The sequence below is a fragment of the Dendrobates tinctorius genome, unplaced genomic scaffold (assembly GCF_039654945.1).
Source record: "Dendrobates tinctorius isolate UK_male_01 unplaced genomic scaffold, ASM3965494v1 ptg000120l, whole genome shotgun sequence".
NCBI lineage: Eukaryota > Metazoa > Chordata > Amphibia > Anura > Dendrobatidae > Dendrobates > Dendrobates tinctorius.
The window spans coordinates 12,204,329-12,217,814 of NW_027361788.1; the positions used below are offsets into that span (position 1 = coordinate 12,204,329).

General features: G+C 47.3%; 1 protein-coding gene across 1 annotated transcript in view; it reads left to right on the plus strand.

Moving 5' to 3' along the window:
- The first annotated feature begins 688 nt into the window (after nucleotides 1–688).
- LOC141046798 (uncharacterized) overlaps nucleotides 689–13,486 on the plus strand; it is a 33,258-nt gene continuing 20,460 nt past the window's right edge. Inside the window, exons 1-3 of the mRNA XM_073541422.1 lie at nucleotides 689–812; nucleotides 1,385–1,511; nucleotides 1,948–2,238. Coding sequence (XP_073397523.1) covers nucleotides 689–812; nucleotides 1,385–1,511; nucleotides 1,948–2,238 — 542 coding nt within the window. The remainder of the gene's footprint in view (nucleotides 813–1,384; nucleotides 1,512–1,947; nucleotides 2,239–13,486) is intronic.

Here is a 13,486-nt window from a genome sequence, read left to right on the forward strand (position 1 = left end):
CGACATGCTGAGATCATCACTTCCGATTTTGCGTTCCACAGTGGAACGCATAGGGAAATTCAAATGCAAGACTCAGCTGGACTCCACAGGGGGAGTCCACCAACCGGGGAAAAGCGGGGGAGGAACCCCTCTGATTAGAGGAAGGTGCTGGTCCGTTTGCCCTACTTAAGGAGCACTGGGCAGAAGTTCAAGTAAGATAGGACAAACTATGGTACTGTAGCATGGAGTCTGATCCTTCCCGCTCTGCGCCTGTGGAGCTCAGTGCTGTTACGATCCCTGTAAGTATACAGGCTTTGGATCCCCTCCATGGTGCAGGTAGAGATACTTAAATCCTTTTTTACCTTCTCCTCTCTTTCAGGGGGACAATGAACCTGCACCAAGGAGTAAATTCAAGGCCACTAGTCGTAAATGTGCAAAAAAGTTCTCCTCCTCACGTGGAAAACCGTTATGTCAGGACTGTATAGAGAAGGTTCTAAATGAAGAACAGCCCTCTTTAAGAGAAGAGATTAAAGGGATAGTGCATCAGGAGATACAATCTTCCCTAGCATCCTTCTCCTGGGCAATACCTGCTCCTAGTGTCCCTCCAGCAGCAAAAAAGAGGAAGATTTATCAGGAAGAGGATTCGGACTCCCAGTAGTCCAGGCCGGAGGAATTCCTGGAAGAAGGCAAGCTGAGTCCTGACCCAGAGATGCAGGAGAAGAGATACTACTTTTCCTCGGATAACATGGAGAAACTCCTCACAGCGGCGACAACAGCCATGCAAGTGGAAGAGGAGAAACCAGCACTTACAGTGCAAGAAGAAATGTTCAGAGGTCTCTGATCAAAAAGGAAGCTGGTTTTCTGGATACACAAGAATATCTGTGAGCTGGAGCAGTGGGAAAAGAAAAAAGGCTGAGCACTCCCTCAGAGTTGAAGGATAGATTCCTAGAGGATGATGAGACTGCAGAATGCTGGTCTGAGGTGTCCAAGGTAGACATTCAGGTTGCCCAGGTGGCCAAGAGAACTATGTTGCCGTTTAAGGATTCCTCTCAATTGAAGGATCCTCTGGAGCGCAAATTGAAGGGACTCTTCAGGAAAACCTGGGAAATATCAGCGGCATTACTAAATACAAATGCAGTCTCTACATCGGTAGCCAGATCAATATCTCACTGGTTGGGACAGCTAGAAGAACACCTGGCAGCAGGGACTCCCAGAGAAGAGATCCTCGCCTCGCTACCCCTCCTCCAAAATGCCACAGCTTTCCTGGCAGACACCTCGGCGGAATTCCTCAGAGTAGCGGCTAGATCAGCGTCCCTTTTCAACTCGGTGAGACAAGCCCTATGGCTAAAATCATGGGGTGGGGACGTAGCATCTATGATCAAGCTATGTTCCACTCCCTTTAAAGGGAAATATATGTTTGGGCCAGCTCTGGATGACTTACTGGAGAAGGTTTTGGACAAGAAAAAGTCACTGCTTAAGCCAAAGAGTGCCAAAAAGAGGTCCTTTCGGCCTCCTCAGGAGCAGTCTTCCCAGTACAGAGTTAACAGAAAGGCAGGGAAGTGGAGCTACCCTAAAGAAGGCCGGGGTAGAAATTTATTTCTCTCCCAGGGCAAGCATCAGAGTAAACCATGACGCTCAAAGGAAAGTAGGAGGTCACATTTCTCATTTCCTTCATCAATGGTGGGAGATATTCACCAACCCATGGGTTCTAAGATCCGTCCAGGAAAGAGTGAAAATAGAATTTACCTCCAACCCTCCACAGAGAGTAAAAATTATGCATCTCTCTAAACAGACACTCCAAGGCGCCCTGGAGTCAGGCCTTACAAGCTTATTGGCCTCTGGAGCAATTTCACTAGTCCCGGAGATGGAGAAGAAGAAAGTCCAGGCTCTTCATAATAAAAAAAAAACTAACAGAGCCCACAGGATTATAATAAACTTGAAGCCTCTGAACCAATATATCTATTACAGGAGATTCAAGATGGAGTCCGTCAAGTCGGCAGTTCCTCTGAAAGGAAAAAGCTTTGTCATGGTAACAATTGATCTGCAGGACGCATATTATCATGTCCTGATCTCAGGGGCAAACATCCTTCTTCCCAATGAAAAACAGATTCAACTGAGGACAAAGATAAATGTCCTGCAGAGCAGAAAACCGGTATCCATGAGATTTGCCATGTCGGTCCTCGGCTCTATGACATCTTGCATCCAGTTGATAGCCTGGGCCCAGGCGCTCACCAGAGACCTACAGAGTTATGTGCTAGTGTAAGGGAGTGGTACTGCTATGGACAGTAAGAGAAACGCTGCCACTTTAAGAGACAGCACCCCCCTTAGCTGGTGTGATGGTACATTCTGTCTCCCCTGCAAAAGACTGTGTGTGTTCTGCAAAGACTGGTGAGGGGTTTTGGCTCTTGTGTGCAGATTCTGAGCTGAAGATGCTGCAACTGTGAGAAGAAGACGCATAGCTTGAGGCTGACTGAACTTGTGAGATTGTAACCAACAAATACTCATAATTCAATTAAGAAATAGAGATCATAGAGTTTTTAAAGCTAAAAATAACAAATTTTATTATGCATATTTAAAATATAAAACAGAGCATAAATACTAATATTACACAGGGCAAAGTTACTATATCCTTATAAATCACAATTGTGAAAAAATAGCACTTAATAATGAATGAATAAGTCTTCAAAGTCCATGTGCGCAAAGGTACAATTTATAAAGTGCAAATGTGGTATAATAAATCAACATGGTAAATCAAAATGTGCATACGTCAAATATAGAGATGAGCGACTTTGCCTTTTTTAGGGTCGAGTCGGGTTTCATGAAACCCGACTTTCTCAAAAGTCTGGTCACGAAATCGGTCGACAATAGGGAAAAGTCGGGGGTCCGACTGAAACACGAAACCCAATGCAAGTCAATGGGGAAGCAAAGTCGGCAGGGAGTGGAGGACAGTAAACACACCTAGAGTGCCCATTTCAATGCCAAAAACATCAATTCTTATTACTGAAGCTTGTCAACCTTAATTTACTTTATAATAATAGTTACGCACTGAAAACTGGGGGTTATTTAGATAAAGTTGTGGGGGGGTAGGGCTGGCTCCAGGTTTTCATGTGCCCTGGGCCAAAGAGCGCCCTTTTAACACATACCACAACTCATGATGCTCCAATATGGCACAGAAATATAGGTATAGTACAATCAGAAATACTTCACTGCTTACATGACATGACTGATCTATTTTAAATTCTACAATAGCTCAAAAAAAGACAGTATATTACTCCATACAGTATTATGGCCACCACATTGTGCGCCATACAGAATAATGAGCCCCATATATTTCTCCATACAGAATAATTGGTCACATATGTTCCATACAGTGTATGATGAGCTCCACATAATGCTACAGTATATAATGGTCCCCATGGACGATGCTCCAGTGTGTTATGGGCCCAAATAATGCTCCATAAATAATAGGCCCCATTTCTAATGCTCCAGTGTATAATGGGCCCCATAAATGCTGCTCCAGTGTTTGATGTTCCCCATTTGGAATGCTCCAGTATATGATGGGCCCCATTTTTAATTAACCCAGGCATGGAATGTGAAAAGAGCTCCATGGAGTAATCTGAAGTGTGTGCTGCCGCATCCTTCACTTTTGGTGTGGGTGAAGGACACAAAAGCCTGCACTTACAACTCAGTGCTTGCATTTTTTTAAACTTAAGAAGAGGAGGCGATAGAGCTGGAGGCTGTTTCAGCAATGTAAGCCAAAATCAATTCCTGATGCTCCGGCTTTAAAAGCAGTCTACCTACTCCCATAAAACGGAGCCTTACAGGCCTTCCAGAGCTACACCATGACGAAGGCTCAACACTTCCTGCCTTAGCTGCTATTGTGTTTTTGGCACTACCAGCAGATGCACCACCATCAGTTCCAGGTGGCCCCCCGCGCCCATGTCCACGGCCTCTTTCACCATACTTCCTCATGTTTTAGAAAATTGACCCAAAATACCAGCAGATATATGGTACTGTATCAGAAGCGTACAGCTCCATACAGTCTAGGGATAACAGTAAAACTCCATATATATTTCATGAGTCATACACAGACGCTCAGAGGCTCAGTATGGATTACCCAATAAAATAAAAAGGTGAAAAAGGGTACTGTATCACCAGATACAAGGTATATATAGTATAGTGTAAACATTCAGAATCTCCGTATACATTTCAGGAGGCAGAAACAAACGCTCTCAGGCCCAGTATGGAGTACACAAGAATATGAAAAGCTGTAAATGGGTAATGTAGTACAAGCATACACCTGTATACAGTGTTGGGCAAATTTGAAATCTCGGTATATATTTCCGGAGTCACCTTCAGATGCTCACTCAGTCTGGGTTTGACCATAATAAAAAATGTTGTAAAAAAGGTACTGGATAACAAGATGGCAAGTATATATATTATAGGGTACAATTGAAATCTCCGTAAACATAGTCCTGTAGTCAGTCTCAGACGCTTACTCAGTATGGATTTGACCATAATACTAAATGTCGAACAAAGGTACTGTATAACAAGATACAAGCTGTATCGAGTATAGGGTAAAAATTGGTATCTCTGATTCTGTCATGGGAAGCTTAGGTAACTCTAGGCTGAACCCCGGGGCCCCTGCGGTGTCCCTCAGAGTAGAGGAAACCCTGACTGTCCCTCAACCCAGGGTTTACACTGAAGGTGTGCCTGCCTGGGCCTCCACCCTGTCCTTGTCTCTTGTCCAGCCCTAAGCTGAACCCACCACCCTCCACCCAGTGAAGAGACCAAACACCAGACCCCACAAATAAGTATGGACAAGGGTAAGGGAAACGCACCACACCACGTACACACAAGAGAAAACAATAAGGTGCAAGGGCAACCAAATAATACCACGCAGGGAGGAAATAATAGCAACAACGGAATATACTACACCAGATATTGTATGCTCCTAAGATGCCCCCTTCAGACCGGTATCGCTAGCACAAGGCAAGAGCTATAGTCGGCGACGCCTAAAGTCACGCAGGACAATTTAAAGGCAGGGGGTGTGGCTAAGCCCTCACCCAAACTATCAACCTGGTTTAACCCAATCCAAACCGGATCAGAAGACCAACTGGCGCCGCTGAGAACAAAGTGGTAGGATGGGGTATTACTGCTGTCTGCCGGACAACCTGGTGCGAACCGTGTCCGACATGACAGTACCCCCCCTTCTATGAGGGACCCCAGGAACCTCACAATGACGAGGGCCTGGCTTGTCGGATGGCGGCGATGAAACATCGTAACCAGTCGGTCTGCATGTATGTCCGAAGCCGGCACCCAAGTTCTCTCCTCAGGACCATAGCCACGCCAGTGAACCAGGTACTGTAGAGTGCGACACACTACCCGAGAGTCAACCACCTTGGACACCTCAAACTCCAACGTGCCCTCCACCAAGACGGGAGGCAGTGGCACGGGAGAAACATCAACAGAACCCACGACCTTTTTAAGTAACGCCTTGTGAAACACATTATGTATCTTGTATATGGCAGGTAACTCCAAACGAAATGCCACAGGGTTGATAATTGCGGAGATCCTAAACGGACCAATGAACCTGGGACCCAACTTAAGCGATGGTATTTTGAGTTTGATGTTCCTTGTAGACAACCATACCAATCACCCACACACAGTTCCGGACCTGGCACACATTTACCATCAGCCACACGTCTATACCTAGATCCTACACTCAGCAAGCGCTGCTTTACTCTCCTCCAAATGGATGACAATTGTGCTCCCAACTGGTCCTCCTCAGGGACGCCAACAGAGCACCCCTGGCGCAAGGTACAGAATTGGGGATGTTGACCATAAACACAAAAAAAAGGAGATTCCCCAGACGATGCCTGACAATGATTGTTTATCGCAAATTCAGCCAGAGGAAGAAACGCCGACCACTCTTCCTGATTGTCAGACACAAAACAGCGTAAGTATTGTACCACGTTTTGGTTCATATGCTCAGTCTGCCCATTCGACTGAGGATGGAAGGCCGAAGAATGAGACAATTTGATCCCTAGATGTGAACAAAACGCTCTCCAAAATTTTGCCACAAATTGTGTACCTCTATCAGATACAATGTCAGACAGGACACCATGAAGTCTTACCACCTCGCGAATAAATACCTGAGCAAGGGTCTTCGCATTGGGTAAAGATGGCAAAGCAACAAAATGCGACATTTTAGAGAACCGATCAACTATTACCAGAATGACCGTGTTCCCAGCCGAGGAGGGCAAATCCGTAATGAAATCCATGGAAATCTCAGTCCATGGCATACTGGGCACACAGAGAGGATGCAACATGCCAGTAGGACGGGAACATGGTGTCTTGGCCCGTGCGCACGTGGTACAGGCAGACACATATGAGGCCACGTCCTGCCGGATTTTGGGCCACCAAAAACGACATGATACAAGTTCCAGAGTGCCCTTAACCCCTGGGTGGCCTGCCAGGACAGTATCGTGATGTTCCCCTAACACTTTTAAGCGTAGGTGTAGTGGCGCAAAAGATTTATTAGGAGGCAGACCCGGTGGTACCTCCTCCTGAGCCTCAGCAATCTCTGCCTCCACTTCTGTCGTGATAGCCGAGACTACAACACCCTTTTGGAGGATAGGCACCGGCTCCTCACATGGCTCTCCCCCAGGAAAACATCTGGACAGGGCGTCCGCCTTAGTATTCTTAGAACCTGGTCGGTAGGTCACAAAAAAATTGAACCGGGTGAAGAATAATGCCCAGCGAGCCTGTCTGGGGGACAGGCGTTTAGCAGACTCTAAATAAAGCAGATTTTTATGGTCTGTAATAACAGTAATCTGATGGACAGCCCCCTCCAAGAAGTGTCGCCATTCCTCAAATGCCATCTTGATGGCCAACAATTCCCTGCTACCAATATCGGAATTACGCTCAGCAGGCAACAGCTTCTTGGAGAAGTAGGCACACGGATGCAATTTTCCCAAGGATGGGCCCTGAGACAGTACCGCCCCCACTCCCACCTCAGATGCATCCACCTCCATAGTAAATGGTAGGGAGACATCAGGCTGAACCAGGATGGGAGCTGAAGCAAAACTGTTTTTGAGGAATTCAAACGCGCGCACCGTAGCCTCAGACCAGTCAGAAAAATTAGTACCTCTTTTAGTCATGTCGGTGAGCGGTTTAGCAATTAGAGAAAAATTCTTAATAAATTTCCTATAATAGTTGGAAAAGCCTAGGAACCGCTGAAGCGCCTTGAGATTATAAGGCCGATCCCAATGCAGCACCGCTTGCACCTTAGCGGTGTCCATTTTAAACCCTGAGGCGGAAATTACATAAGCCAAAAAAGGTAATTCTTGGACGACAAATACTCATTTCTCAAGCTTGGCATAGAGCTTGTTCTCTCTGAGCAACTGTAATACCTGCCTAAAATGCTCTATGTGTGTATCACGGTCGCATGAGTAAATAAGAATGTCATCAAGGTATATGATAACAAATTTCCCCAAAAGATGAGAAAAGACATCATTTATGAAATGTTGAAATACTGCTGGCGCGATTGTCAACCCAAATGGCATCACCAAATTCTCAAAATGACCCTCAGGGGTACTAAATGCCGTCTTCCATTCATCCCCTTGACGGACTCTTATGAGATTGTACGCCCCGCTGAGGTTAAGTTTGGAAAACCATTTGGCACCAGACACCTGGTTGAACAAATCGGGTATGAGTGACATCGCGTATGGGTCGCGAACCGTAATCTGGTTGAGTTCCCTAAAATCCAGACACGGGCGTAATCCGCCATCTTTCTTCTTGACAAAGAAGAACCCTGCCGCCATTGGAGATGATGAAGGCCTAATGTGCCCTTTGCTTAGACTTTCTGCAATGTATTCTTTGAGAGCTTGCCTATCCGGACCTGAGATATTAAACATCCGGGCTTTCGGTAACTTAGCTCCCGGTTTTAACCTAATAGCACAGTCATAGGGTCGGTGCGGTGGCAGCTCTGAACAACCCTTTTCAGAAAATACATCAGCAAAGTCCAGCAGTGGCTCCGGGATGCTGGAAGTCACCGCGGAAATACAAGTGGCCAGACAACTCTCCTGGCAATCTCTGCTCCACTGAATTATGTCCTGGGTTTTCCAATCAATCACCGGATTGTGCATAGACAACCATGGAAACCCCAGAACTACCTGAGCAGGTAAATTACTGAGCACCTTACATGTTACCCGCTCAGAGTGTAAGACCCCAATGTGGCGTTGTACATCAGCCACAAACTCTTTAATCTCCCCTTGTGAGAGTGGGGAGGCATTGATGGTAACCACCCGGATAGGATTAGGCAGCTTCTCCACCTTATATCCTGCTGTCCACGCAAATCTCTCATCAATGAGATTTGCAGCTGAACCACTATCAACAAATACAGTAATCGACAGCTCTTGGCCCCCGACTACTACCTTGGCAGGGAGTATACACTGGGAGACCAGCATGGAGAATATGCAAAGGCTCAGATTAGACTCCTCCAAACCCTGTGAGCCTAGCAGTTTTCCGCCGGCGCGTCCTTCTTAGGTACCAGCCGGCAAGCATTAATAAAATGTCCTTTCTTGCCACAAAAAAAACAAACCCCTTGCTTTCTGGGCAAGGGACATTTATGCTTGTTACTTTGTGAATGTGATATACCAGCGATCTGCATAGGCTCAATGGATTCACCCGAAGTAGCCTCACCAAAAACTGCCCCCCCACAGGAAATGTCTCCTGCGACCTCTGACGAAAGCGGTGATTAATGCGTACTACAAGCACCATAGCAGCCTCCGGAGAGGCGGGAGTCTCATACATTAACAGAGCCTGTTTAACCCTTCCAGAAACCCCTTGCAAAAATTGACTCCTTAGTGCAGGGTCATTCCACTGAGTGTCCACAGCCCAGCGACGAAATTCAGTACAGTAATCCTCCGCCAGTCGCTCACCCTGGAGCAGAGAGTGTATTTTAGATTCTGCTAACGCCAGTCTGTCAGGATCGTCATAGATTAAACCAAGAGCAGAAAAAAGGTCTACAGACTCAAATGCAGGTGAATCAGAAGGTAGTGAAAAGGCCCATGCTTGTGGATCACCACTCAGCAAGGAAATTACCAAACCCACACGCTGAGCCTCATTTCCTGAGGAGAATAGATGCATACGAAAATACAATTTGCAGGATTCACGAAATACAGCGAACTTACAGCGATCACCAGAAAATCGTTCAGGGAGAGGTAACTTGGGTTCAGCTGCCCTGACTGCTGCCTCAGTTTGAACAGCAGGAACTGACAGGCCTTGTTGCAGGACCGCCACCCTCAGGTCAGTGACCTGTAAGGACAGAGCCTCCAGCTGTTTGGTTATGGAGACTATAGGATCCATGGTAACTAATTCTTGGGCTGACTATAATGTCATGGGAAGCTTAGGTAACTCTAGGCTGAACCCCGGGGCCCCTGCGGTGTCCCTCAGACTAGAGGAAACCCTGACTGTCCCTCAACCCAGGGTTTACACTGAAGGTGTGCCTGCCTGGGCCTCCACCCTGTCCTTGTCTCCTGTCCAGCCCTAAGCTGAACCCACCACCCTCCACCCAGTGAAGAGACCAAACACCAGACCCCACAAATAAGTATGGACAAGGGTAAGGGAAACACACCACACCACGTACACACAAGAGAAAACAATAAGGTGCAAGGGCAACCAAATAATACCACGCAGGGAGGAAATAATAGCAACAATGGAATATACTACACCAGATATTGTATGCTCCTAAGATGCCCCCTTCAGACCGGTATCGCTAGCACAAGGCAAGAGCTATAGTCGGCGACGCCTAAAGTCACACAGGACAATTTAAAGGCAGGGGGTGTGGCTAAGCCCTCACCCAAACTAACAACCTGGTTTAACCCAATCCAAACCGGATCAGAAGACCAACCGGCGCTGCTGAGAACAAAGTGGTAGGATGGGGTATTACCGCTGTCTGCCGGACAACCCGGTGCGAACCGTGTCCGACACGACAGATTCACCGTATATATAGAAGGCGTAAACCACACACGCTCACTCACTATGGATGATACCGTAATACAAAATTTGGAACAAAGGTACTGTATCAGCACATACCAGGTGTATCCAGTCTAGGGGTAATTGTAAATTTTCGTCTATACTTCTGGGGTCAGACACAGACACTCACAGGCTCAGTATGTATTACACCAGAATTTAACAAGTAGAAAAAGGGAAGGTAGTCGAAGCGTACAACAGTATACAGTGTTGTGGTACTTTTAAATCTTCGCATATATTTCAATCTCAGTAAGCCAGTCCAGACTATCCACTACTGGAAACTACATGGATACAAGTACAGACGGAAATTCGAGTGTTATCAGAAATTTGGGAATTACTCATTGCGGGAAAACCTCCCGGTAGGTGTTGCAGAGGCAATTACTGTGTCTGTGGAGACAGCAAAAACGGTTCTTTGTGAAGAAAGGATTGCTCTATCGCAGTAGCGTGGATCACATCACCGTTACTCGTCTCCATCAAACTGTGATCACGGGGAGAGATGTACACATGGTCCTCACTGCCTATCATGATGTGTCTGGTCATTTTGGAGTGCCAAAGACAGAAGCCACAGGTCGTAGGCGATTCTATTGGATTGGCATGAGAGGAGACATTGAAAAATGTTGTCAGGAATGTCACACGTCTGTGACTATCACAACTGTGAAAGGTGATCATAAAGCACCACTGCATCCGCTTGTAAGTTGACGTCCATTACAAATGGTAGCCATTGATCATCTGAAGGTAGAGGCCAGCAGGACAGGGCATAGCTACATCTTAACCATCATCGATCAATACACCAAATTTCTAGTGGCCGTCCCTGTGAAGAATTTAACTGCCCAGATTACACAGTGGTGGAGCAGGGAGAGGTAAGTATTGCAACTTGCAAGTGCTGTGGCCATGACCAAGCAGGGGGGGCACACTCATGGTCGACGGTACTGGCACAGGGCCCCTCATAGTACGCTGGTGTGTCTGATGGTGAGTGGGCCCCCCCACCATCAGAGACACTGTATTGTACTATGAGGGGCCCTGTGCCAGTGCCGTCGGACATCTGTGGGCCCATCCACCTGTTCAGAGCAACGGCACTTGCCCGGATGCACCAGGTGTTGACCCCAGCCATTGGGGGGTGGGCAGCCCACTTAGGGAGGTTTAAAAAATGGCATATGTTGATGTGTTGGCTGGACATTCAGCTGCTGCAAAGGGCGGAATTGGGCAAGTCTGAGGAAGTGGAGGACAAAAGCGAGGCAGTTTTCTGGGAACGTATGTGTCATCAGGGGAAGGTGGGACAAAATCCTTTGCAACCCATAGTTCATTTTAATGAAGGTTAGATCATCAACATTTTGGGTAGACAGATGGGTCCTTTTTTCTGTCATGATTGATCCAGCAGCACTGAAGACTCTTTCAGATAACACACTAGCAGCAGGGCAAGCGAGCTCATGTAAGGCATACGCGTATTGTGCCAATTCAGGCCAGGCGTCCAGTTTAGAGGCCCAATAGTCAAAGGGGAATGACTTGTGAGGGAGAACATCGATATGGAAGGATAAGTAGTTTGCAACCATATTTGACAACTGCTGTCTCCTGTCACTTTTAATCGATGCAGTATTAGCAGTCGTGTGAGCGGTACTTGAGAAATCATTCCACAACATGGTCATTAAACCCCTGTCTCCAACGCCACTTCGTTTGTGTGCACCACGAACACCACTTCCATTGTGCCCACTGCGGCTCGTGGGAGAAACAGCACAACTGCTGTGTGCTGGGAAAGCCTCAAACAACCTGTTTACCAGAGTTGCTTGTTTGTTAGCCAATATTAGCTCTAGGTTCTCCTGTGGCATAATGTTGTGTAATTTGCCTTTGTAGCGTGGATCGAGGATGCTGGCCAGCCAGTAGTCGTCATCTCTCATCATTTTGGAAATGCGGGGGTCCCTTTTTAGGATCCGCAAGGCATAATCGCACATGTGGGCCAATGTTCCAGGTGTCAATAATGCACTGCCAGTGGTGGGTGGAGGAGCACTTTCTGGCAAATCCACATCCCTACAGTCTCGCACAAACACTGTACCTGACCTTGGAATGCCAACATTTTCTCTTGCCCCCTGAGAAGCATCCTCCTGCTCAAAATAATCATCCCCTTCTTCCTCCTCCTCTTCCTCTTCTTCCTCCACCTCATCCAGGACAGTTCCCTGACCAGACAATGGCTGACTGTCATCAAGGCTTCCCTCCTCCTCCTCTGCAGACGCCTGATCCTTAATGTGCATCAAACTTTGCATGAGCAGATGCATAAGTGGGATGCTCATGCTTATGATGGTGTCGTCTGCGCTTACCAGCCGTGTGCATTCCTCAAAACACTGAAGGACTTTACAGAGGTCTTTCAGCTTTGACCACTGCACACCTGAGAATTCCATGTCTTCCCTCAAACTGCCTGCCTGTGTATCCTCCCACAAATGCATTACAGCCTGCCTCTGTTCGCACCCCCTATCAACCATGTGCAGGGTGGAGTTCCACCTTGTTGCAATGTCTATGATTAGGCGGTGCTTGGGGAGGTGGAGCAATCGCTGCAGCTTCTGTATACGACTGGAGTGTACGGCCGAGCGACGGATGTGCAAGCACAGTCTTTGCACCTTATGGAGCAGGGATGTTAACTCCGGATAATTATAAAGGAAGCACTGCACTACCAGGTTCAAAGTGTGATCCAGGCAAGGTATGTGTGTGAGTTTTGCACGGGCTATGGCTGCCACAAAATTACGGCCATTATCACTGCCTGCCTCAAGATGTAGACTGCCCAGCCATGACTCTGTTTGTCACTGCAAGTAGTCCGCCAGTACCTCCGCGGTGTGTCTGTTGTTGCCCAAAGACATCATCTTTAACACAGCCTGCTGACGCTTACCACTAGCTGTTCCATAGTGGGACACCTCGTGTGCAACACTGCCAGCTGCGGATGGAGTGCTCGTGCGACTGCGCTCTGTGGACGAGCTTTTGCTGATAGAGTAGGAGGAGGATCGAAAGCCTACAGCCAACTGTTTCCTATACTGTGGGCTAGGCAACACTGTTCCACCGCTGCTGTCCCCAGTGGAGCCTGCATCCACCACATTAACCCAGTGTGCAGTGATGGACACGTAACGGCCCTGGCCATGCCTACTGGTCCATGCATCTGTTGTGAGGTGCACTTTTCCACTCACTGACTGTTTTAGTGCATGGACAATGCAGTCTTTAACATGCCGATGGAGGGCAGGGATTGCTTTTCAAGAAAAGAAGTGCCGACTGGGTAGGTCATAGCGTGGGACAGCGTGGGACAGCATAGGCCATGAGATCGCGGAAAGCTTCGCTTTCAACCAAACGGTAGGGCATCATCTCTAATGAGATTAGTTTGGCAATATAGGCATTCAAACAAAGTGTACGCGGATGAGAGGATGAGTACTTTCTTGTCCTACTCAGAATGTCTGGTAGGGTGAGCTGGACTGGAGAGCTGCATATGGGGGAAGTA